This window comes from Lichenostomus cassidix, chromosome 1, assembly GCF_008360975.1.
Source record: "Lichenostomus cassidix isolate B80296 chromosome 1, HeHo_3.0, whole genome shotgun sequence".
In the NCBI taxonomy this organism is placed as follows: Eukaryota; Metazoa; Chordata; class Aves; order Passeriformes; family Meliphagidae; genus Lichenostomus; species Lichenostomus cassidix.
In genome coordinates this window covers 106555330-106582994 of record NC_139479.1, presented here as the reverse complement: position 1 = coordinate 106582994, position 27665 = coordinate 106555330, and the positions used below count along the sequence as shown (strand labels likewise).

The 27665-nt window shown below is 37.6% G+C and overlaps 1 protein-coding gene across 1 annotated transcript in view; it reads left to right on the top strand.

Moving 5' to 3' along the window:
* Window positions 1-27665, top strand: part of ROBO1 (roundabout guidance receptor 1) — a 476969-nt gene that overhangs the window by 384931 nt on the left and 64373 nt on the right. Inside the window, exons 5-7 of the mRNA XM_085075078.1 lie at window positions 8220-8340; window positions 11562-11700; window positions 12927-13054. Coding sequence (XP_084931204.1) covers window positions 8220-8340; window positions 11562-11700; window positions 12927-13054 — 388 coding nt within the window. The remainder of the gene's footprint in view (window positions 1-8219; window positions 8341-11561; window positions 11701-12926; window positions 13055-27665) is intronic.

Sequence of the window (27665 nt, the reverse complement as noted above, 5' to 3'; positions counted from 1 at the left end):
TTCTGGGCTGCTCTGTAAGCTGGAAACTTGGGGGATTTGCTCTTTGCCTCTCTGTGCATGCATTTTCCTCCTTACTCTTCGTAAGTGTAAATTTTAGCATCATCCAAGCCGAGGCCTTTCTGTAGCTGTAATGTCTAGCCCAGTGGTTTTTCAGTGCTGCTTCAGTAATAATGATAGTTACACTCAGATTTGCTTGTGGTTGCCTAGGACTGCAGGTTTTTGCCTCGGTCCAGTAACACTAGGCTTGTGTGCAAACCACAAAAAATACAAGGAAATCTGTGATTTATGATTTGCATGTGCTGCAGTCACGAGAGCTGTAGTGATCGCTGATGGAAGAGTGAAATGTGGCAGATTAATATATGACTTCTGTGTTTAACTGTTCATGAAAAATGAGCATTCTGGTGCATATGTTCCTCTTCTTTACAGCTCCACAAATGATGGGAAAGGTTTAATGTTTTCACAACTTTGTATGTCCATCATTTACAATAAAAGAGTTCTACTAAGCTTGGGCTCAGTCAGAGATAAATGCAGTAGAAACTTAACATGGCTTTACATGCTTCTCCTGAAGTGTGGTCTCATTTCCATTACATGTTATCTTGGTAGAAAATCAGAGAATTGGTGGGTTTTTAGTTATGTTAGGAAACATTATATATTTTTTTCAAGGTTGGTTTTGCAAAATACTTGTTTATTTATAGTATTTAGTTGGCAGGACCAAAACTCCTTTTGAAGTTAACTTGATTGTAAAGTTCTGAAAGAAAATGTTATGAATGAGAAGTCAAATCAATCTCAAAATTTAAAACTGTCAAAATACAAACTTGGAAACGTATGAAAGAATCCACTGCATTTTAGTCACCTGTGACTAATTTTATTTGCTTAGTTTGGTTCTCAGTTTGTGTTCTCTGCCATAAAGAGCTCAGGTTTACCCCCAGAGGAGCGCAGAAAATCCTTCCTCCCTTGGGAAGCTGCTGTGCCAGCTCCAGGGAGGAAAGCTTTCACAGGCAATTTAGTGCAGGAAGTGCAGTGGTCACGGGAAGGATCCGGGAGCCTGGGATTCGCATCCCTTGAGTGAGGAGCCAGCAGTGGGCAGCCAGGCTCACAGGGGATGTGCCTTCCCTTCCAGACAAGTGGGAGTCTGAGCCAAAGCTGCTGCCTCTCCAAAGGTCACTGAATCCATAGCGGAAAATAATGACCTGCTGCACAGACCAGCCAGGAGAAAATATGTGAATAATTCATTTCTGTTCTCTCCTCTCAAACTGTGAGGATTTTGTTGTTGCTTCCCAATGGTTCTTGTAAGCCTAGGAGAACCTTGGTTTCGTTTCAGGCCTTTCATTTTCTTGTGGGAGCTCATGGTAAAAGAAGACCTATGAACTTCTGCTTCAAATTTCTTGAGTCCTGTCAGAACAGTTCTCTTTAGGGGACCCTACATAAGGACCTTGAAAAATCCCATATTTTTTAGCATGTGAGAGATCTGTACTCTGAGAAATGTCTTTCATCAGATTACAAGTCTTGGTGAAGTTTTGCCTATCATTCTGAAATTTGAAATTGAAAGTTAGGACTCTGCTGTTGAAGGCTTGTGCTCTGCACAGCTGCACTTTTCTTAGGGGAAAGTAGGAAATTTCCTACTGATGAAATACACCCCATGATACACAGTTGTCCTAAATCCATGTTGTCATCCTGCCAACATTAGCTCCAGACACAGAAAAGACAATATTGTCAATACCTGCAGTGGCAGTTAGGAACTGAAATCCCCATGGAATCAGCAGCATAGTCTGGAGCCCATTGGAATGCCATGGTGGCTGTACTCTCCTCCCTCCACCCCAGTGCCATTTGCAGGGTTTAGGTGTGATCTGCCACATGCAGAGTCAGGTCAGGAGCCCTTGGATGGACCCTTGGCTTCATCCTTGGTGGCTTCAACAGCCCCTCAGAGTGACCCTGGTTTGTCTTTTACAGCATGGGCACTCTCACTGGCAAAACAGGCTGCTAAATTCCTCTGGAGATTTGAGTTATGTAGGTCTGGGGTTTTTTGGGGTTTTTTTATGGTTACCAGGTAGGATTTTTTTACATGTTTTAAAATTTGTGGTTTGTTAGTATTATTTTTCCTTATTACATTTGTGATTCTTTAGGTAATGTAATTAAAAACTGAGAGATTTTGTGTGGCAAATTAACCCCATCTGGTCTGAGATTTTATCCTTGGAGGTTTGTAAATAACACAGTAGTGGTGATGCTTGAAAGCAAATTCCTGTGTAACTGATACTTCAAATCATCTGACTTGCTTAAGGGGAGAGAAATGAAGACATACCAGACATTGAGTTCAGTTCAAGTTCACTTTTATTTCTGATTTCAATCACTGATTGTAGTGAAAGCTACATATGCACTGGTGCATCCAGGAGAGATTTATGCATGAGGTTAAATTTACAGTTTTACAGAAATTTCACAGTTGTCATTATAAACACATCATTCCCATGCTGGGCCTCCTTTGGGTGTTGCAGAAACATTTCTAGTTCCAGGATTTCTAGTTCCAGATGCATTTTTAGTGACCCATAAAATGTTCCTATGTGTTGTCCATTAGTTGAGTTTAGTGTATTTTCTGTACCTAGTAAACAACGTGAAAAACAGTTCCTGAAACATTTGTTTCTTCTTGTTCTTTTTTTTTTTTTTTGTGATCTTTGTAGAAGAGATTTAAGGCCATGAAGGTAGTTGCAACATACTTTTGTTACAAGATTTTAATTTTGGTTTATAATAAGGAAGGGAGTATTGAATAGTAAATACTTTGTACTGTAGCTGTGTAACCACTTCAGGGAAGTATTTTACTAGTTCAAATATTGTCATATAAACATAGCTGTCTGTTCAGAAATTAGTTCTGACTAATGTGAGCCAGTACGGATTATTGTGAATTAAATCTTCCCTTGTGATTAACAAAAGTCAAATGTTTATAGAAAGTTAATATTTGGGATTGTTACAGTTTTAAACTTCCAAAAACTGCATATGCTGAAGCATGGATTTTTCTTTTTTAATTTTGATTTATGACATTGTGCATATATCTTGGCTGTTTCCACAATCTCTTTGGGTGAAGTATCAAACACATAGTAATTCTGATATTTGGTGTCTTGTGATAATGCCAAGGGCTGAATAACTCTCAGCAGCCTCTGAATTCACCAAGCAATTCAGGACACAGATAACCCTTAAGCCTTTGTAGATATCCATCCCCTTGTAGTTACATCCATTAATAATGAGGCCAGAAAAGTGGGAAAAGGAGTCTTATGAGCGGACTTGAATCTCATCCTGACTCTGATGTATCCTAGCCAGGTTGGCAGGGATGCCAGAAGCAGCAGCTTGAATCTATTGTCATTTCATCTACCTTAAATACTTTCTTTTTATGTAAAGCCACCTTCCTATGCATTTTGCACCGTCCTTCAGACTGCCTCCGGGCCTGTCTGTATTGCAAGGCTGTTTTGTTGGTCTGTGTGGTAGGGGGGAACAATTGACTTGCACTTTGTCATGACAGATTTACAGCACAGGAAGACCACTTGAAAGAATGTTTCAGACTACTTTCAAATAGAATTTTTCATGTGTTTGATCTGGAGGAGGCAGCATGTGCCTTCCTGGGGTCCCAGAGAATGGAGCGGAAAGCAGGACAGACTGCTCTGTCTGAACTTTGAAGTTAAACAAGAAGAAACTTTAATCATTGTTGAAGACCTGCTCCAAATACATTTTGATGTCTAGTGTCTGATATTTAGGCATGCTATAGTAGGTAGGGAAGAATACGTGGGATTCACAGTGCTTGGAACAAAATTCACATTTTTAAATAAAAATTTAAATATAGATAGCCGTTTGTACTCTTTTTAATTCAGCTCTGTTCAAACTGCAAAGTTGCCTTCTATTGCTGACGTTCCATGTCTCACAGCCTCTCCAGCAAACCTAAATTGTCATATGGATATTTTGGGATGCTAGACCACATAGAGGGAAAGGAACAAACTTCATGCTTCTCAACTAAGAAATAAAAGCTCCATTCTACTTGGATATACCGTTGGTGGCACTATTAATTACAATTCCCTGAACTCACCTTGTACTTTGACTGTTACATTGTTATTTTTAATTAGATGGTAGACTTTGAAAGCAAAAGCAGTGTCTGACAGGTTAGTATCACATGCCTACCACTTTGAATTTAATGAAAATGGGTTGTTGTGCATGCTGTACTGTAGAAGACTGAAATATATGAAATTTGGGATATAACACACGCAGAAACCCTGGCTATACAAACAGAAGTCAGTATTTCATTCTGCAGTGTAAATTTCATTTTCCTATGCATTGTTTTGCTTTAGAATTATTTTACAACAGAGCATATTTCATATATTAAATAGAATTAAACTAGGAACTGAAAGAAAGTTAAAAAAAAATCTCTGTCACCTTCATATTTGGACTTCCCAAGCATTTCTTTTGCGGCTTCATTCGGTCTTGTATTTCATACCACGTTTCTGTGAAAAGTAAATGAATCACCCACATATATAAAATATTTCATAACACAGATGGGTATGGATTTATACATAGAGAAATTTACACATATATACACAACACACATAGGTATATGAAATATGGTCTTAGAGTAAGAATATATGTGTGTACAGCTATACTGAATTCTTGGTGGTATGTTGTAGAACCCTTGGGTAAGTTTTTATGGATTTGATTTATTGGCTGGCTGAGTTGATTCATTATTTGTATATGATTTTTTGCTCCTGGGTGGCCATAATTTACAATTCTGGACCTTGTTAACTCTGTGGGTGCCTAGAGTTTTCTGTATGAACATCTCCAACTATTGTTTAAAGAAATAAATGAAGTGGACTTGCTTGAATGAACAATTTACTGATGAGGAGCAAAATATGGTTAGGCAGGCAGGTCATAGAAAATAGCTTTCTATAAGTCTTTGTAAGTCACCATACCATCATATATTTTCTTAGCATACATACAATAATCCATACGTGTTACAGGCAACTGAAGATCATCTGTGAAATGCTGATCACAGTCTTTTCTCTGATCAGAATTCAGTGCTATTCTTGTATTATCCTACTTGCAAAGCCCTGATAGCTTTGCTGGTAGACACAGAACAAAATCCTGAAGAGCCATGAAAAGTCAAAAAGTGCCTTGGCTTCATGTTGGTATAAATGAAACATGACACTTGCTTTCAGAGTTAGTCCTTAAGCTTTGGCAGTTAGCAAAGCCATTCTTTTCCCACGACTCACCCTATCTACCAGCGTAGAGGAATGAAACTCTTTTTTATATCTTGTTTACTAGAAAGAAAGGACTTTTCTCGATATTCAGCGTGGTCACAACTCTTCAGGAGGTTTGGGATGTAATAATACACTGCCTGTCACTTTTGCAAACCATTATATCATTTGCTGCTATAAAATCCAGCTGGTGTATTCTGGGGCAGGGGCAAAAACATGAGAAGAGCCAGAGCACTCAAATTAAAATGCTTTCATTAACTGTTAAATATCCACAGACTGTGAATAGTTCTAATTGCAGAATTTCAGACTGTCCCCAAAGGTGATTTGACTGCTTGCACCTCTAAAAACTGGTTATGAACTGGACTTACTGGATATGAACTTAGTAAGACAAATTCAGTAGTGATTCTTTATGTGTTCCTACCAAATTTCACATGCATGTCTTTCATTGTGTACTTTTTCACTTGTCCATAGGTGTTTCTAGGATTTCCCATTGAGAGAAATATTGCACACAGACAGCATAAATTTTTCATAGCTGCAGTTTCCACTTGTAATGTCGTGTTAAGAAACAGAAGGTCTTGATCAGTCTTAGGGAGATGGTGGGGAACTGTTAAAAATTCAATGAAGAATTCTGGTAGTTGCGCACCAGGGGAAGTTCACTTCCTTCTGGCCATCTGTGACTGCTCCAGTTACAGACATATGTAATTCCACATCCAGTGATGGCACATTTTATTGTAGCTGTGTAATTCATCACAATTCCATGTGGAATAACCATCATTGGAGCTAGTGTTCTAAACCCTTCTCATGTTTTAAGGAAACCAACCAAACAAACTAAAGAAACCCCTTTGCAAATGCATTCAGAATTCCATCTTGTAAGCACAGCTTCCTTCAGCATGCATGTCACATCTTAGGAAGTCTGTCTCAACATCCACGAGGGAGTGTTTCCTCTGTATCTCCTTCTTTATCTAAATCTCAAATAAGAAGAAAAGCAGTTTTCAATGACATCTTAGTTTTTCGTATGTTTCTGCTTTAATGCTTCTCTCAATCAATGCTTTGAAGAGTCTTGTAGTGATTCCTTCAAGAAATTCCTAGGATTGTTCTTGCTTAAGGTTACAATCTGTGCAAGATATGCAGTTGTGTCATATTGTGGTGGATTTGAATGGGATTTTCTTAAGTGATAAAGTAGCAGAGGAGCACAAATGCTACTGAATGTCACTAGGATTTAGACTCTGAAGACATGCACAAAAATCACTGATTTCAGTTTACATGGGTTTGAAATCATCAGATGAGTTGGTAAATTCATGTGATATGTAAATACATTTCTTTGTTATATCCAGTGTGGTCAGTATTTATATGCATAAAAGGTATATATTTCTGCATATGTGTCTGTATATACAAATACCCCAAAATGCAAGTGGAAGTCATTCTAAAATTGTTGTTGTTTTTTTGTTTTTTGGTTTTTTTTAATTCTTTGCATACATTATGTGGAAAATATATTGCTTTCTGTGATTTAGGGAGATGTAAAACAGGAGTAAATATAAATTGACTTCAAGTTATATTTTACATTCTCTTCTCCAGCTTGCCAGTTCAGGCAGTCAGCAATCTAAAAATGCACATAGATTCTTGAAAAATGCGTGTTTGCAGGTCACCTTTATTTTTTCATTCTTCATGCCTCAAATCTCCATTGAAATTTCAGCATTGCCAGCTTTCTGAATGATAAAGGACATATCTCTTGTGCTCTCAAGCAATGAGTGCCAAAGGCAACAGAATGAAATTTGTATGCAACACTATCTACGTTCCACGCACGTGTCCATTTATCTCAATAACTGACTGTCATCTTTGTGCCTCTACATCTTACAGTGACAATAAGAGCCCATTGCTGCTCGAGATGTCAAATTTCCAGGGATAGATATCTAGCTGCAGGCAACTCGAGCTAAATACCTCATATTGAGAACACTCTCCTCCTTGTCACTGACCACATTAGACCCTTTCATGTCGCTTCGTATGTGACTTTTATTTATTGTCTGCTTCCACCCATGCCTTGAAGTGCTGTGGTTTTGGGACTCATAAGCATATGTGCACTTCAAAATGTAGTTTATGTAATTAAGGAACTTTTTTTTTTGTATATGAAAGTTAACATGGTACATATTCAGTTGCCCACACAAATTTTGCTGTTTTGGTGAACTTTGGTTTAAACTTGTTCAACCATTGAGTCAATAAAATGGGTGAATAAATCCTTTTAAAGGAAGATCAGATATTTCCATATGCATTTAATGTATATTTTGTTATAACATAATAAGACTTGGAATCACGAAGGTAAGTATGTTTTCTAATTTGGGGGTTATTGGAATTCCATTATCTCCCAAATAGTGATTTCAAAATTCAGAGCAGAATGTTATTCATTTCCCAGTATGAATGTAATTGCTTCCCTCATCTGCTTATCAGCTTTTAAAGTTACTTATTTAAAGCTGAAGAACTAAAGGATAAAGAATTTCCTTCACTTCCTAAGAAATGAAAACCAAAACAAACACAAAATTCATGAATGATAATGAGTGCAACCAGCAGTAGGATAGTGTGCACATATTTCTTGTCAAGAAAAAGTAATTGCAGCACTTGATCTGAAAATCAGATTTATGTCTAGTGCTAATTTTTGCTCTCCACCTGATTGTATCAGTACATAGGAAGGAATTGTAGTCCTTCTGGTTAACAAGCATTAAACAGACTGGTGAACAGCCAGCATTTCATTACACAGAATGAAGAGAAAAGTAACAAGGTCCAAGTCTCAGAGATTTTAAAATATATATATAAAACTAAAACACAAGCTTTTTCCATAAGAGAAGGAAATTAGATTAATAGTAAATTTTTTCCACTTTTTTAATATGATATGGAAAATCACTGATGGCTTTTTCTCTTTCATTATCTGGAACAAAATACTTATCAAGTTGTTATTAAATCAATAATTCATATTAAAGTATTTTTTTTTTCCTTGTTTTGTCCTAGATCAGAGGAGGAAAGCTTATGATCACATACACGAGAAAGAATGATGCTGGCAAATATGTTTGTGTTGGAACAAATATGGTTGGAGAACGTGAAAGTGAAGTTGCAGAGCTCACTGTTTTAGGTAAGAACTCCTTTAAGACTCTCCTGATGAAAATGTCCAACTTTTGTTTCTCCTAGTGAGCCTTTTTTTAAAGATAATTCTCATCCATTTCCTTTTCAGCACTGACAATGTTTTCCTCATGGTTGTGTTCTAGTAAATAGAAAGAAGTTAATGGCTCTGCAGCCCACCTGGGACAATTTTCCTATCAGAAGGTTCTTTTGTATTTAATTTCCAAGCTGAAAATAATTCCAGTGTCTATGACTGCATCAGGATTGTGAAATAACAGCAAAAGAAAAATTACAATGGTTAAGGAGCAGAGGCTTCATTTTTCCATCTTACTGGAGAGAATCAGAATTATTCTAAATTTCTATTTGGAATAATTATTCTTTCATTTATAGGAGTGTATACTGAGGGTTGTAAAGCTGCAGCAGATTTGCTTGTTCAAGTGATCATATTGATAGTCCCTCTGAGCATCAAAAATATGTTTTCATTTAAGATAGCTGAGCTTAGCTGAAAATTGCATGTTTTGCTGCTACTTCAGAAGGGAAGTTGTAACTCCAAGTGCAATCTCAGAATTCTTTCAGCATGGGAGAACTCAGTCATGCTCACTATAGATGCCCCTTAAGTGGTTTTCCTTCAAAATATGTCCCATTTTACTTTAGAGGGGGCTTGAGATAGCTTGTTTCTGCAAAAGAAACAGGCGTTTTGTCTTCACAAGATGAGACTATCTAAGCCCTGGTTCTTAGCACACTGGTTTCCATCACAGTGCTGCTGCAGTACTGGTAGTTTGTTGTTGGTTTTATTTTTGTCTAATTCATGTTTAAGAGCTCTCTTGTCAGTCTTTGGCACTTTTGTAGAGCCAGGATTCAGGCAACTTGAAGACCTGTTCAGAGTTTCATGTGAAGCAGAGGTTTCTTTAATAAAACAAGATTTTCTGCCATATTAAAATGGTTAAAACTGAGTTTCCAGGAAGAAAGTAGTGTGTAACCCTTTAGAAGCTAAGGAAGACTTCGTGATCCACTGTACTGTTTTGTTTTGGTTTTGTATAAACACTTCTGAAGCACTAGGAGAGGAAGTTTGTTGTCAAATAGACTTACAGACCTTTCCAGCAAAATCTAAAATTGAAAGTAAGTTGTAATTACATGAATGAAGTCCTGGCACAAGTCTCCTATTTAACTGTACCAGTTAACAGCTCATCACCAGTCTGCTGCCAGCCAGGGAATCATGGGCTGAACTGTTTGGTAATTTGGGCTGACAAAATACTACTCTTGCTAAACACTCATAAGAGGGATGCATTGCAGGCAGAGCTCTGTCTGGCTTTTTCTTCGTGTCCTGTTCCTTTCAGACATACTTCAGACTTTTAGCCTGGAGAAACTAGTGAGGTTTTGTTTTCAAATGGGGCAGTAAAGCTTTGAATGTCTTACCAGTCTGTGTCTAGAATTCTTTAGTACACCTTATTCTTTCAACTCAGACTTGGGTATGCGTGAAAAAGCACGAGAAATATGCTGACTTCATATATTAATTTTTTTTAACGTTAATCTTCTATTTATGAGGTTTGGTTATTTAGAAGTTGAACTTTTGCTTCTAGGTCTCTGCTTTAGATCAGAGGGAGGATTGTGTGCCAGAAAATGTAATATTAGAAAGTTTCAAAGTGATCCTTGCTAAGCTTTCCTTGTATGTACCAAATAGTGGTGTGACAAAGATAGATCCTTAAATCAGTGCTGATTTCCCTTATCCCTTTCTGCATTTGAATAAGAGTGTTATGAATGGGCAGACAAAAACTCGTGGAAGTCCATTACTCTTCCTTTGGGAAACTGATCTGGAGAACAATGTGCCTCTTGTGGGTTTTGAGTTGGGCAGCAGTCCTGGGCTTACCAGATCAGTCCTTTTTTTCTTGAATAGTTAAGTTAAATATTCTTCCCCAAACTATTCCTACTCTGAGGTTTAATCTGGAATGTTCTGTTCTTACATTCAGGTTTCATTTTTTTGGCACCTACAAGAAAGGGGCCAGGGCAGGGGATTGTCTATATTTGTATCTTTTTAATTCACAGCTAGATTTCTGTCTGTAGATCTCTGTTTTATTTCTTACTTTTTTTTCTGTGAACCCAGGCTAGAACTGACAGCTTAAAGATCAACTTGCTATTTCATTTAACATTATTTCCCAGAGTTTCCAGCAAAGTTAAGTTTTCTACAACACAAGTGTCCAGCTGGTCTGGACATCCTCGAGAATAAAAGAAGCCTATTTTTTAATAGGGTTTTATTCAGTTCACATTTCCTTTTCGACCCATTAAGTTTTTGTAATACTGAATCTCTGTATCTGCAAAGCCTGAGTAATATTTAGAACTGCTTTTTCCAAACACAAATGTGAGACATGAAGAGTGTGGGACTGTCTCTTTATCCTCCTGTCTGGTCATTTTGTACTCCTGTGAGAAATTTGTGGTGTATTTTTGGGTATTCTCACTTCCTGATGGTGCCAATGGCTTCAGACTCTTCCAGTTCCAGTGAGATGATATTTATATCTTCAATACATACAAGTCACAACATGCAACTGCCTTCTCAGCTCCCTCAGAACTTTCACAGGTTTATAGACAAAAAGTTCATCTGCCTTAGGCAAAGGAACCTGCCAAACACTCTCCTGTTAAACCTTCCCAGTTCTTTTATGGACATACTGTTGTCAGCTGCTGCTGTTCTTCTAGATGGGTCATTCCTGGAATGTTCCAGAAATTGTTTAAAACTGCTTTTGTCCTCGGAAGTATGTAAACCTCACTGCACTGTAGCCTGGTGTGGAACTATGGAAGTATGATTAGTCCAGCAATCTACAGCTTTGAACCCTGGTGGAAAAGTGTATCAATAACTTTCCTGAAATCTGCAGTAGTATGTGGGTTTACCAGAATAACACAGCCTGTACTGGGATACCCTTTTGTTCCTGAAAGTCTGAGCATAAGTATGCAGTAATTAATCTGACTGGTGAGCCAAGACTTGGATCATCCATGTCCTGCAATTTAAGTCAGGGATAGAAGGAATTTTTGGGAACAAAAATTACAGAGAGGACGTTCTGGATTTTTTTTGGCTTGTTTTGCTTTATGTGTGCTGGTGAAAGAAAACATTGCCTTCCTAATCCAGCATTGGAAATTACTGCATGGAACACTTGCTGCCACCTGCAAGCTACCTCACAAAGATCCCGTGCAATTCGGACTCAGAGCTGCTGGATTAATCCTTTTTCTGCTTTCCTTTCCCTTTAGAGAGACCATCTTTTGTGAAGAGACCAAGCAATTTGGCAGTAACTGTGGATGACAGTGCAGAGTTCAAGTGTGAGGCGAGAGGTGACCCAGTGCCTACAGTGAGATGGAGGAAAGATGATGGGGAGCTGCCAAAAGCAAGGTGCAGTATAGGAGTTACCCTTTCTGTGTCATCTAGTTTGGTTTATGATGGGGCTGTTCAACAAGTGACAGTTAGCATTTCTTTGTCTTGAACACAAAAGGCCTGGCTTGAGCTGATGAGGCATTTCTAATAACTATTGTGCTCTGGTTGAAGCTACAATTTATGTTGGAACTGAAGAACAGCCTGTTCTCAAATTTTTATTGCAACAAAACATGACAAATACAGCAAAAAATAACCAAGTTCAGCCCGGAATACCAGATACAGATTAATACTTCACATGAAGAGTCTTTTGTGGTTACTAAATTTTTGGAGAACATATAACAAATAGTGAAAGAGATTACAACATCAAGAAGTATATGTTGGAATTACAACTGATACAAAATATAGTCTGGTAATGTAGAAAGCTGCCTTGGTTATACATGTTTTTGCTACTAGGTTTCAAATCAACTTACTATTTTGTCATTGCTGCAATTCAGGCCAAAAAGTAAAGCACCTTATTAAAAATAAATACATCCTGTGATAGTTAGATATAGAAATAGATTAAATACGTATTTACTTACTTTGAAATCCTAATTATCAGTTTAAAAAACTTTTAGGGCAGTAGACTGAAAGAAGAAACCCTTTAACAGTTGGCTTCAGCCAACAAATCCAGCTTCTTGATAATGTAGTCTATAACCTTAATAAAAACTGTCATTTTTAAGAGAAAAATCTACTTACCATAAATAGAACCACATTGACTGCATTATACAAAAAAAGAGAGAAAGGTAATGGAAGGAGAGAAATTAGTAAAAGGCCACATTGTTCTTCAGGAAAAAATAAAGAAAATGAATTGTTATTTATCTTGACTTTCAATCAATTCTGATATTCTTGGGAACAATATTTTTTTTTCAACCGTATTAAAAGAAATATTTCATTCAGGTGGAGATTAATATATTTTATCACATTTACTTGTTAAAAGGATTCTAACAATTAAGATGCTCTGTATTATGGCTTTGCAACTGTGAGCAAATAATATCAGAATAAGGTTTGCAAATGCTTGGATATATTTTGTTTTTATAACTTTATTTTACATTATTAATTTATAAGTATTTATACCTTTTTTCACCATATGGAAAATGCAGAAATAAGAGCATTTGAGAGCAAATCCCTGATATTTTTACCCTTGACAGAAATTGTACAAAGTTCAGTTACTCCTATTCATTATTAATTCCTATGTATATTTAAAGATACGAAATCCGTGATGACCATACCTTGAAAATCAGGAAAGTTATGGCAGGAGACATGGGATCCTATACTTGTGTTGCAGAAAATATGGTTGGAAAAGCTGAGGCATCAGCAACTTTAACAGTCCAAGGTAAGAATGTTTCTTTGCAAAGAAAAGCGTGGAAAAAAGTTGTAGTAGAATAAAGTTGATTTTTTTTTTTTTTTTTTTTGTACTGCAACTCTGGAGATAAAAAAATATGAAAATACAAATTTGGTTTGAGTAGTATTCTGAGGAAATGGAAACACCTTGTGTGTAAGGTTTTTTTTAAGCAGTCTTTACAATACTGGGGTGGGGAACTCTGTTTTGAACTTCAGTTCTTCAAGTTCAGAATCGTGTCATTTGCAATCTTTGTATCTGACAAGGTACAGAAAGAAGAAAGTCAGTGTTACTTGTTTTAATTCAAGAAGAAGGAGTTGCAAGTTCAAGTATCTGCCAAGTTTTTTCAATTAAATGTAGTGTAGAAGCAGTGAATGATAAATCTGTTTGTGTATCTTTTAATACACTAACCCAGACCACTGGAATTCCTGTTGCTTTTTCATTATAGAAGCGTATCGTGGCACTACTGTTTCTTTGTAAGATAAAAATTCAGTGGAACTCGGTGAACTAATATGTATAAAAATCCTTCATTGCCTCTATATACACAATCCAGATGTTCACCATTCAGATAATCCCTCTCTTCCTTTCCTGGCTAGCAGACAGGCAATGATGTCATCCTGATGCTTTTTTCTAGGCACTGATGGTCCTTCTGTCCTTCTCTCTGTTCAGTGGGAATTAGTCATTATGGAGTTCTGGGGAAGTATAGGCTTAAAAGTATTTTATTTGGTAACAGACCTCTATTTTGACACATTTACTGTAACAGGAAAGGTCTTGTCCTTAACCTGCTCTCCTTTTTCCACCAGAAACATTTGGTTTCCCTCTGTTAGGAAAGTATGAATTCTCTGTCGAAGCTCTCATAAAACCAAGAATTTTGAGATGCTCTGTTTTGTTAGTCACCATGATGTTTATACATCAAAACTGATACCTTATGTTTGTGAAATAACCAGCTCTCATGCTCAGTGTTGCAGAATTAAACATAAGCATGTGAGCAGTAAGCAGAGTTTATTTAAAGGAAAATGACTGAATTATTTTTTAAATGGTGATTTGTTCTGAAGATCACATATCAACTGTTAATACTGTAAAATATTACTATTAAGAAAATTTGCTTTAATGACTGGTTGAGCAGTTACATTTCTGGAAATAAGCTGTCGGTAGTCCTAATCTTTCTTAGTCCTATTCAACATAATAAACAAAAACATTCTTGAAATCCCATGTAGATATAAAATGACTTAAATATGTAGATGTTAGTAATTGAGTGAGATCTTTTTGATAACAAACTAGTATTTTTAAGGAACTAGAGCACAGCCTAAGTCCTGATTCAGCAAGATAATTTTTTAAGTACTTGTATTACACAGTGGATATTTACATTGTAGCAGCATTGCTCTGAGGATATTGCTATGGGATAATTTGTTTCCCAGTGAGAATGGATTACCTCCTGGGCCATTTGTCTGCACTAATGTCTTTGTAGAAGGGATTGATGTGAGAAACTGTAATGTGTAAGGACAAGTTGTAGTTGGTAATGAAACAAATTATGATCGAAATCCATTTATTAGTGTATCTAGGAGACCAAGCTTTATGGGAGGAAAAAAATACTCCTCTAGAAAATGCATTTTCCATATAGATTTTTTCACTTTTTCCTCCTTTTTTTGCCTTCTCTTTTTACTTCCTCTCCTCTTCCCTTGTTAAAACACTTCTTTTTTTTTTTTTCTAAAGGTCCAACTTTTTGACTATGGTCCATCTAGAAAAGTAGACTGATATTTTTTCAGTACTCTAATAACATTGTCTTGACTGTGTGTGGACACACAGCTCTTTGAGCTTTACTTTTGTTGGTTGTATTTTATGATTTTTTTTTCTGGGTGATTTAAGGAATGCAAATGACAAATCTTTTCTGCCCTTTTGGTCATTGTCACATGATCTGTTGACTGTAGAGCTTAGTAAATGTGTGTTCTGCTGTGCCAGACAGAGTTATTTCTGTGAAATATTTGTAAACAGAGGGCTGCATTGCAAATCACAGCCTCAGAAGTTAGAGCTGCCACCATGCAGACCTGTTAAATTCAGCAAAGGACAAGGAGGAGGTTTGGGTTAGGGTGGGTTTGGGTTATTCGTGGGACTTTGGGTTTTTTTGCTTTTCAGCAGCAGGCTGTGGTGTCTGGGCCAGCCTATCTGCCAGAGGAGGAACATGAGAGTTGTGAGTGGTGACCCCAGATGTGTGTCCATGTCAGCAAAGGGACAGTCCTCGTGCCAGGTGTCTGCACAGTGGGGCTGTGACACACAGGGCTGTCAGCAGCGCTCTTCAGGGCCTCAGGGCTGGCAGCACTGCTGAGAAAAGGACTTATCTTCCTCTCTGCTCATCGTTTTCACTCACACTGTGACTGACCCGTGTGTGCTCTATCCTGGGGAAGGTTATCTGGGCTACGAAAAGGTGGAGTGTGCAGCACCAGGGCCGCTGAGACCCCCAGCTGTCAGGGAGGTGTGGATGGGATGTGATGATCACCTAACCTGGGGTGTTGGCAGGAGCTGCCCTGGAGCTCCAGGATCCTTCCCTGCAGCTCAGCTCTGCCCCTGCTCGGTGCAGCAGACTCGGCATGGTGCAGCCCTGCAGGGTTCCCTGTCTTGGGAATGCTCTCGGGAATTCTGCACTGTGCTGGCCCAGGCTCTGTCCCTGGACTAGGAACTGTCAGCTCTGATAGCTCAACTCTCCCCCTCTCCGTATATAATAAACTGTTAACTGGAGAAAATACAAGAGAGGGGAGGGAATATCAATTCCACTTTAATGTTTTTCCTGCTCATGGCACTGGTGTCACAGCTGTTGGTTACTGCAATCACAGTTTCCCTCTATACAGGCTCCAAACTTTGGGGATCAGAGCTCCCAGTTCCTACATACAGATGTGTTCTTATTGTGACTTCAGCCATATCTAGAAACCAAATTTGAAGTTCTGTATTGACATGGCGAAGTTTGAGCCCTTCATTTAGTGTTTTACCCCTGCAGCTTAGAAGCATTTCCATCCCTAAAGCTGTCAAGTTATCTTATTGTCTCCTTGGAAAATTAAATAGTTAAGGAAATGTAATCCTGATGTTGTTTCCATATACCTAAAACTGGAGAGTTTAGCCCTCTGTTTTCATTTTGCAGCAATGTGTACTGCATCTGTAAGGCATCCAGAGATGTTGCTAAATACATGTGGAAGCATTTCATTCAGGAGATGATTAATTATTAAATAAATACCTCAGTCAATACATAATGCCAGGAAGCAGCCCAGAGTACAATGCATTATATTTTGCCAATACATTATATTTTACCAAGTAGCTGATGTGCTCCAGAAAAGGAAAAAAATGGCCAAAAGTTCAACTCTGAAACCAATGGGTTTCTCTCTTGCTCTGACACTAAGCAAGCTGGATATATTTATTGTATTTATATTGTATTGTATTTGATATATATGCAAGATACTTTTCATATTTTGTGTGAGTTTCTGTTATGTGACTTGCTTAGTTTTATGCCTCAAAGCAGAACTGTAGGAATTATGATATTATGCATTTCATTATTATGTATATAATTGAAAACAATGTTCGTAAGTCACACAAAGTTACCAAAAATGCATGCTTCAGAACTTCAGTACTAAAAGAGAACTAGTTTTACCATTAATGCAAATAGAAGTAGAGCTTCTCAAGAATATGTAAATTTCACATTTAACCATGAAAAGGAGCGTGCAATACTTGGTACAGGGCCCTGCCTAACCTGCACCTAAACCTGCAGCAGCGGGGACTGAACTGTGAAATGTAAATTTTGCCATTCAAAGGCACTAAACACATTCGGTGTTATCAGTTTGGCAGGAAAAAAGAAGAATTCCAAGGGAAATTATACCGGCCAGTTCATATTTTACAGTGGCAATCTTTGATACCAAGCCTTTTTAGATTATAATGTCTTTAATTTTAGGATTAGCAGAGCTTGTCTGCAAGGTAGATAGCGAGTGGAACTTCTGATAAGTGACTCCTGGCTGTGATTCTGCTGTACAAGTAAAACTGACAGGGAATTTTAATCTGAAAAGGTGGCACATGCTTCAGGTCTGGAATTTCCTCCTCCTTCCACCTCCTCTTTGTGCAAAGTAGCTTCAAGGCACACAGTAAAAGGCATCTATTTGATAAGGCTTTTGGGAAGGGCTGAGAATACCACTCGGAATGAGAAGGAATGGGATTTGCACTTTCATCTGTCTGATACCTTAGAAATATTTCCACTGTGTCATGCTGCTGGTACATGTATAAGTTGGCTGTAAACAGAATTTTTTTTTATGGACATCTGAATTATCTACATTAAGGCAAGAAAGACAAAATTCAGAATTTAATGGGATTGCAGAAATGCTGTTGAGGTGTACAGCAGTTATTATGCATTGCTGTGAACACCTCACAGTCTCGGGGGTGAATTTAACCACTGGGATTTTAAAACTAGGGTTTGGGTTTAAATCTAAACTTGCCTACATGTTCTCCCTTTAAGTCAGTATTTCTTCCTTTGAAAGAACTAATTTGCAGCCATATTCTGTCTTCAGTCTCTTGAAAGAGGAAGGAAGAATAATGACTGTCCAATGAACTTCAGGATTTTTTTAATTAGTAAATTTTTGGCAGGATGAATGAAGGAGACCATCTCCTTTGATTTCTATAGCTTAAAGAGCCCATTTCCCCTTTAATGACTGCTGTAAACTCTGATAGCACATCAGATTTCTATCAAGGAACTGAGGAGTTTGACTGCAACCAATTTCTGGTGAAAGAATGGAAATCTTAAAAGTTAATCAGAAGGAAATGAGGAAACTGTCTGAAGATAAGATTAGAGCCCTGAAGATCCTTGTCTTACTGATGCAAGTGATGAACACTAAGATTCCTGAAGCATTTCTAAAATATGGATAAAAGTAGGAATCTGTAAAGATTTTAATAAATAACTGCTTCCATGGTTTTTAAGTTCTAAATGGATGTTGGCTTTTTTGGTTTGGTTTTTTGGGTTTTTTACATAGAATCTCGCAACAGTGACAACAGCAGCTTACAGGAAAATAACATGTAAAAACTTTTGAGATTCCCTTCCTGCAGTTTGGTACTTTGAAACAAGGACTTGAGACAGATGTTTCTTAGCAGAATAGGAGACCAAAGAACTTGGAGAGATGTTACTACAAAAATAAGTTGAAGCTAGAGGCTTTTTCCTGCTGGAAGGGGTTTATTTACTGTATAGTTCTCAAAAAAATCTGCATTTTAATCACTCAGTGCAGAGCATTGAAGCAAGTAGGTTTGCATAGCATACTTCAGCACTCAATTAAAAAGTAGCAAAGAAAATCTGAAAGCTGTTTTCTAGTGCCTGAAATTTCCTAAATCCCATGGCTATGGAAAAAGCAATTGTTTTTGTATCAGGTTTCACTGCTGCAGACTTTACTGTGTGACTGCTGTTCTAAAGGTAACATTTCAATAATTCTGTCTTTGGAATAGACAAAGTAGAATTATACTCAAGTTGTTGCGTTTGAAAATTTTTGATTTTATGAATAAAATTTAGGTGTGTGAGGAATAATAATTTTGATTGATTGTTCAGTAAACAGTACTTCTGCTATACATTCATTCTGAAATAAATACAGGCTTTATTAAATGATGCTAAACATCCATAAACAGGTAATATACACTTTATTTTTGCCTTGTTCACAGCCTGTGAGTAATACAGTGATTGCAGTACAGTCCCTTACTTTTGTTAGTTTACATGCATCAGTAAAGTCAGTCATCTCTAAATTGATCTCAAGAAAAAAATTTAAAGATGCTAAATAACAGTGCATTCAAACATTATTTAGATAAACTGTTCTGAGTACCATTTGTTACTATGAGTTGTGTTTTGTTTGAACACTAAAATTCTTTGTTGCTAGGTGCTGAATAATGCACAAGAACTGGTAATAAGGAATTTTGCTTTCTTTATATGTGGATTTGATTGCCTTGTAGGCTCAGTATCAGAACTTTCCAGTGTAAGAAAAATTCCTTGCTTAGGCTAAACTTTTAAATGTAAATTATCATTTTCTGCAGGAGGCATTTGTATGCTTCTCTTGTATCTGTGACCACACTAATTCCCAATGTTTGGCATGTTTTGTTTTGGTTTAATATGAGATAGGATGACAGAGCAGAGAAACAGAAAAGCAAAGCTGTCCAGATGGACCAGGTTGCTTGTTTTGTTCTCATAAATGCTCTGTGCTTTCTAAACACAGCACTTTTTTGTCTTTCTCTGGCCTTTGAGAGCCCACTTAGGGCTTGCACCTCCTCAAATTAGACATCTGCTCTCTCTTTTGACACAGTTAAGGTCACACATTGAGTCTCAGTACAGAGAAGGAAGTCACCTAAGAGTTCTGGTTTTGTCCAGTCGTCCACCAGCGAGGTCTGATGGCCCTTTCTGTACCTCTTCTTCCAAAGTTCTTCACTGCTTAGAACTTGCCAGATATTCTGCTTGAAGGCTATAACCTAACTAAAATCTAAAATGTGAAATAGCTTTGCTAGCATCTCTAGACCATCACAGCTGCAGGAACACTTTTTTTTCAGACTACCAAGCAACTTTTGATAGCATTGTCGTCTTTCAACAGAGGTGGGCTGCTACTTCACTGTATGAAAATCAGGCTAAGTGTCCTTGAATTTTTTAGTTTTATTTTATTTTTGAAGAATATCCTTATTTCTTAAAGCATCTTGTTCCCATTTCTGCCTCCATGACATTAAAACTTCCTAGTACGTGGTGGATAGTCTGTCCTGTATAGAATTCTTACATGTTGTAATTTTTGCTACCTGTAATTTAAATTTGTTAATATGTCACAGTTACCTTCCTGTTAACATTATTGAAAAGAAAGTTGGGGTGTTAGTGTAGACTTGGGTTGTCTCTATGTGGGGGGTATGGCATCCCCATAAGAAGAAATCCAGATTTCTTCTGAAATAATGTGTTTCAGTTGACAGTATTCCTAGCTGAGTACTGCATGCCCAAAACAACATTTTTTAATGATCACAAGTTAGTACACTGTAGAGATTTATTGTCCTTCCATTTTTAGTGTGTGTTGGTATCCGTTGATCATGAGCCTTGGCCACTTTTCACAAATAGCTTTAACTTGTTATAAGAAGGTTGCTATGGATTTCAAGTTCTCTTTTCCAAGAAGTACTCTGTGCTATCATAAACAGCTGGGGAAAAAATCCTACTCGGTTTCCTTTTCAGCTCTACTATCTTTAACTGTAAGTCAAAAATGCAGTAGGAAGCTCCTAAGAATTCTTCGAATAGTGTCTATCTATCATAATCTTTTTGTACTTCTGCACAGTTTATTTAAAATTAATATTTTTCACTCTTTTAAAAGGCTTTAGCATAAATATTTGTAGCCATAACTACTTATATTGCAGCAGTGCCTAAAATTACCTCAGTTCATTTAAAACACTGGGGAAGACAACTCCTCTCTGAAAAGAGAAGCCTGGGAAACAGGACTTCACAGTTTACCACATTACTCTAGTTTTCAAATAGATGGAATCAGACTCGTCATAAATGTGCTCTCTAAATTATGTTTTGTTTATAGTGTGGTTTAGGAGGATTCAGAGCAAGGAAGGGGGAAGGTAGACTAGGAGAGAAACTTCTGTAAAATCTTAAATCCCCCTCTCCCTCTCTCTGTCTTCTACCCTCCATATTTCAGGTTTCTCTTTGTCACCTCAAGTCAATGACTACAGGATTTATACACATTTTAAACTGTGTACCACATGTATTAACATGAGAAGTGCTGCCTTTAAAACGACTTTGCAAAGCCTTTTTCCACATTTTTGTTTTTTTTGTTGTGGAAATCTTCATTGAATCCTGCAGGAGGAGAGATTTTGATTTATCTTATTTTTTGCTAGTGTCAGTTGCAAAGCAAAGTCTCATATGAGTACATTTCACAGACTGTTGTCTTCACACAGATTTTTGCAGTAAGTTTCTCTCACACACTTAGACAAACATGCACACTTGTGTAGCCCTTTTCATCTTGATTTTTAAAGGGAAAATTCATTACCCTGCTGCTAATCAGACTTTAAGATAATACAGTTCTGTGACTGATACACAGCTGAAATAGAGCCAGATTTTACTGTCCAGCGCCATGAATTAGAGTTGAGGAAGGAAACACCTCTCAGCTTAAACTAAATCTTAAAATGGCCAGAAGTCCATAAGGAATCAATGCCATTTGATTGCTCTTGACATGAGAATAGCACCCAAGGAGGGGGTTGGTTAATGCCCAGAGCTTGTGCTGTCTATCAGCAGAGGGTGGAGTTTGGACCACCACAGAGAAGAGCAGCTTTGAGACATTTTAATGCCAGTAAGGAAAACAAAAAGCTCTTAAAAAATTGCTTGTTGCTCCTGCCACAGAACTGAAACAGGTACCTCCATTCCTGCTTGCTGCAGGAGGGAGGATCACTGATTTTGAATCCATGGTACTTGGAGCTCATTTCTTAAAGCTGTTTCTGGAGTTGATGATGTCGAGCTGCCCGGCTGTGTTTACAATGTCCGTGTTGAGGGCTGTTCCAAAGCCTTATCCTGGCCTCTGTCTCTCCCTGGTATGTGCAGCAGCTCCAGAAGCACTTACATTTCCAAGGCTTTGTCTGTTCTGTCAGCACCAAGGAGCGACACTTGCCTTTTTTCCTGCTCAGACCACTTTCTCCTGGAGCACATCAGCTCTCCTGAGCACAAACGGGCGCCAGCCCTTTTCCTTTGGGTTCTGAGTCGAGAGGCTCAGGCTAAATCCAGCCTGCCTGGCATGTGCCACTTGCTGAGAATGAGACCACAGATTCTGCCCTGCAGCTGACAACTAAGTACCACAAACCTCTCAGGCACTACCTCAGTGCCTCTCCACCAAGTGGGATGGGGAAAAGAGCCAGGAAAAAAAAAATAGCAAGCAAGCGAACAAACAAACAAAACTCTGACCTTTGTGGGTTGAGAGAAGGACAGTTTAATAATTGAAACAAAGTAAAAGATATTCATGCTAGTAGCACTACTGATAATAATAGTAATGATAGTAATAATAATAATGAAAAGGAGAGAAAGAAAAATGAAATCCAAGAGAAACAAGTGATGCACAGTACAACTGCTCACCACCTGCTGACTGATGACCAACTTCCACCTGGACAATGATCAGCAGCTCCCACCCAGTTGTCCCCAGTTTAAATCATGGGCATGATGTTCTATAGCAAACAACATCCCTTTGGCCAGTTCAGGTCAGCTGTACTAGCCATGCTCCCTGCTAGCTTCTTGCACCCCTCCTTGCTTGGCAGAGCATGAGACACTAAGTCCTTGACTTGGGATAAGCACTGCTCAGCAACAACCAAAACATCAGCGTGTTCGTTATCAACATTTTTCTCATTCTGAATACCAAACTTAGCACTACACCAGCTACTAAGAAGAAAATTAGCTCTATCCAGCCAAAACCAGGACCATATGACAGGTCTTCAGTGTTCAGAAAGAAGAGGGAATGTGAATCAACAGTAAAAAGAAAAAAAAAAAGTACATATAATACATGTTAAAAAATCCACAAACCTCTTAGGAAATATGTTAAGGAAAAGGGCACCTAATTGATTTTCCCCATGTTAATGTTTCTGTCCATGATCTTGAAACATTGCTACAAGTGAAAACCTTGTCTTCTAGATTTTCACTAAGTCTAAAAGTGATCTTACTAGCAGAACTATTTTTCCAACTAATAAGTCAAGCCTTTCTGTCTTAATTTCATTCTCTCACATAGCCATTATAGAAAACAATGAATCACTTTCTTTTCCAATCAGATTTTTATATTCTCAGGTTTGGTAAATGTGAAGTTACTGTAGTCACTTGTTCCTTTAAACTTAAGAGGTGCTTATCTGACAAATCAGCAGCAATCTAAAACACAATTTTTCCAGTCATCATAAATGCAATAAACCACGATCACTCCCTTGCTGGGGCTTTGGAATTACAAGTCATCACTTTTGATTTGAGACATCAAAAATCTCATGTAAACATTTTACCTCAGCTCTGGGGCTGTGGCATGCTTGGCGCCAGACTGTGAAACCTTTGCTCAGAAGTTTGTGCTGCACTGTGTCAAACTTGGTGCTCTGGGACCACTGTGAAAGCATTCATGGTGAGTAAGGGTGGCCCAGGCTGGTCTTACATCAATGTGACCTTCAGCAGAAAACCTGGGAAAATATGAATTGTTTGTATATGTATGTAGACCTCAAGAAGTGACAGCTGAAAATAGAAAGTCCAGTGAGGACGAAAAGTGATATGCCCTGATTCTTTTGTACTGTACCTGGTGTTATGTTCCTGCATTTTTCACAGGCTGAGGCCAGGAGGCAGCTGAATGGCAGCATTTATGTTTTGTTCAGGACAAGAGATTCAGGCCTTTGTTTATTTCTCTGTAGAAAGTGATACTTCCCACAAATGACTGCAGAGAGATGTGCATATCAAGGATATTCAGAGTTTCAGATTGCTTTGATAAGAACAAATAGCCTACAAATCACCAGATAGGAAGCGGGACATGGCACATTGTCTTAAACTAACTCCTTTAATAATAGTTTTTGCAAAACACCAACACAAATACCTGGTAGTCATGTTGCAGGGAGCCATTCAATGGACCTCATTCAGATACTTGAAAGGTAAAAGGTATTTCATTAGATTTCAGATCTTAGCAGGGTTAGCAATTAAACATATTTTTGAACTGAAGATATTAGCAACTTTTTGCTGAGTTTTTATTTGGAATTATTCAGGTTGGGGTTTTTTTGTTTGTTTGGGTTTTTTTTAAGGAGGGAGCAGCCAGAGTTTGACCAGTTTGCTAAACATACTCAGACTCTCACATTTCCTCTACCTGTGACTCTGGTACCCAAATTTTCTGTACCCACTGACTTCAGGCAGGGGTTATAAACTGTGGGTGTCTCCTGCATTCATATCAAGATGACAAACAGCTGAGTTTCAGCTCCCTGACAGAAGCACAGCAATCTCTCTGCTATCTCTGTTGCTAGCTCTGCAGTTTCTCCTCTCTCACTGTCTAGTCTGTCCCTGGCCAATCCCATTGGGAATTCAGCTCGTGTCACTCTGTTTCTACAGGCACATTCAACTTCTGATGTTTTTCACTTGAACTGGGATGATTGTATCACAAAATTCCTTGAAAGGAATCTAAATTTCATTGCGACTGCCATCTCCTAGATTAGTCATAATGGCAAAGGATTTATACAGAAGCTAAAGACTGCCCTGAAAATTTGTATTGTTTAATTTCTCTGGTCTAGAGTTATACTTTCTTGCTGCTTTTATAATAGCCTCTGTGGGTGTCAAACAGTCCTTGAGGACATTAAGATTTTTTTTTTAAATAATCAAAAGTGAAATGCATTGAGCTTAAATCAAAAGTATTCAACTTGTGTTAGTTAAATAACTCGATATCTTCTGAGCACCTGGAAGGTATTTGTAAATAATAATAGAACAATAATTATAACATGCAGAAAAAAATAGTCTTTAGTAATTAAGTACCACCTCAGATCTCAAGATCTCAGAAGTGTCTTGTTAGTATACATGAATGAGAATTTCTATAATTTTACTCTTTTTGAGATAGATAATTGCTAACACAGCTGTCAAAAATGGGGTACTTGAAGCTTCTAGCTTGACCAATGTCAGACTAAGAATTGGACGTCACACTGTAATACTTTATTCTAAATATGAGTAAACCAATGAGTTATAGAGAAACAATAGATCAACATTTGTGTGCAGCTCTGTGAGGAGAGTTACAAAATAGTCTCTTGAGATACAGACATTGCACACAGCATGTTGAGGTCTTATATAAGAGACCCACAGGGTAAGACAGACCGAGGCTCATCCCAGCTGGGCATGGAGGGAGCACAAGTGACAATGGATTGAAGTCGAAACAAAGCAGATTGAGGCTGGAAATGAGAAGACATTTCTTCACTGGGTGGACAGCCAAGCAGCAGAGAGGGTTGCCAGAGTCTGTGCCTTGTTATTTTGTGAAATTTTTCAGGCCCTGACTGGATCAATCCCTGACTGACCCTGTGGCTGACCCTCCTGAGCAAGAGGTTGGAATAGAGACCCCTGAGGTTGCTTCCAACCTGATTATCATATGAACCCACCAACCTACATCTGTCAAATACAATAGTTGCTCCATTAACATCTGGCAACTGCACTAGGCTGTAGTTTAAGTCCTAAAACTGCAAATTCCTACTCCTGTGAGTGGATTTAATGATACCAATAGTCCCAGTGAGGTTGATAGGATTGCTGGAAAGAATAAGGCATTAAAAGATCACGTCACTAGTCTGGAAACCACTTTTCTTTTGGTTTTTGTTCAGTGACTGGACACGTCTTCCCTGAAAAGCCTTGCATGTCAAGGAAATTATATGAAAGGCAAAAATATTATTCCTTTGGTAGTTGTGGTTTTACATGCTAACTTCCTGTCTTTGCAAACAGGTTATTCCACCTAATTGCCATGTGAAAAGCCATGATTAACACAGGGAAAATTAATTTACTTTTTAATTGAAAGTGGTGTCAAATAAAATGTGCTGTAATAGAGGAAAAGCTATTCGCTTCTCAGTTTTAGTAACCTTAGATATCAATAGCCTGCAAATCAAACTAAGAATGTGGTCTTTGTTGTAGATGTTGCTATTATTGTTGTTCTTTTAAACCACATGATATCCCTCTGACAGAATGGTTTAAATTTTTCTATGAAACTTCACCCTTTGCCCTTTCCACAGATTTGCAACCAATGTGATGCCCTGTTTCTACAGGGATTTGTTTTCATGTATTAGTATCCCTTCTGTTTTCACAGGTGGGCAGAAAGTTATATTTGCTCAACAGGGTTATTTTTGACCTACAGTAAGAAATGTCTAATAAAAAGAAAAGGGGAAATTCAGCCCTTAGAAGTTAATTTAATTTGGAGAAATATCATTGATCAACCAGGAAAGATTTCTATCTGTTAGGCATTTTTCAGCAAGTTTTCAGTAGAGGACTTGAGCAGCTCTGCATTGCTACTGAGAAGGGTGAACTTTTCTCCCCTTGGCACTACTCAGCTAATGGAAAACAGATAATTTTGAGTTGCTTCCTCTGTGCAAGAATTGCATTCCATTAAGCCTCTTATCAGGCTGTTTCATGTACAATGAGTTGTGTTTTATGGAGAATCATTTCTAATTCCAGAGCACGTCAGACTGTAATTGCAAGTTTAGTATAGAGTTTTTCAGTTAAAAAGCAACAATTACTGGGAAATAGAGTTACACAGGAACAAGAGTACCTGGGAGCTGAATCTTGGAGAAGAGCAGATTTCCCTCAGGAATTTGTGTGTGGCATTTCTTGGGCACTCCTCTTAGGAATTGTAGACTTGCATATAATCCGAGCCAATTACACTGATTTTCTTTCTGAGAAATACCACTTAAAGAAGGCTAGTGCACATCCAGAGTAGTTACTTACAATTGAAACTCAAATTTGAAAAATGCTAACTACAAATTTCTCTGTTTGGGATTATTTCCTTTAAAAAAGAAGTCTCTAATAGCATAAAACTCAAATCTGGTTGATCTGGGTTTGGCATATTCAGTTGCAGCTTCTTGCCTTCAACATGTTCCAAATTCCAATATTATATCTGATTCTCTTTCTGCTTCATTTTCTTAATACACCTGGAGTTCTCTATATTTATTAGAACAGGAGGCCAGGATTCCTCATGGCTAATGAATGCTGGCAAAGTGGATATTACTGGTTTCTTGTATGTGTTTATCAGAGGATGGTGAATTGAGGATGCTGAGCTTCTTGATATGAAAGTTTGCCATTGCTGATTAAGAGTTGGTTTACTGTCAACACAAAGTGATAAGACCAAAGTATAGCATGCATTTAAGAAATTATATATTTTTGGACCTTTACTCTAATTATCACTAATTACCCTTTTTTGATTAACCTTATTTTTGGTCAGGATCTGTGTATATTTTCGAAATGCATTATTTCTAGCTTTTTATTTTCAATCTGTTCTTTCCATCACTGAGATGAGGCTGGAACACTATCTAACATGCCATTATTTTATAAGCAGAGTTACTTTGCCAGAATCTGTGCCATTTCAAACTTCATGAAAATTTTGAACTGTGGTTGAAGGATAATTTATTATTTGATAATCTACTACTGACCATTTCCATTGAAAAATCTAATATTTTGCAATAAATGTCTGTTTTTTAATATTTCAATGAAATTGAGGTTTTGGGTGGGTAAAGAAAAAGGCTAATAATATTTTCTAACTACTTGTAATTGTGGTTTACTTTGCATTTATGGTTTTATAGTCAGCATTGTAACCTTGACACAGCACTCTTATACTGAAGAGATTCGTGTGTGGGCTAAATGCCTTAGCATAATATTAATTTTTTAATAAACTTTCTTTTTTAATAGATACTAGCTTCAGGAAAATATATTCCATTTGTAAATGTTTGGTTGCTTTAGAAAGGCTGTAAATATCACTGTTCCATTTCAGCCATGCTGCAGATTGATATTTACTGGAGATTATGATTTAATTTTACCATGGAAAGATCTTGATGCAGAGGAATAATGATAATGTGGAAAAAAATTTAATAGTTTACTCAAGGTACACATCAGTTCATTAGAAAGGCTTGGAGTAGGACC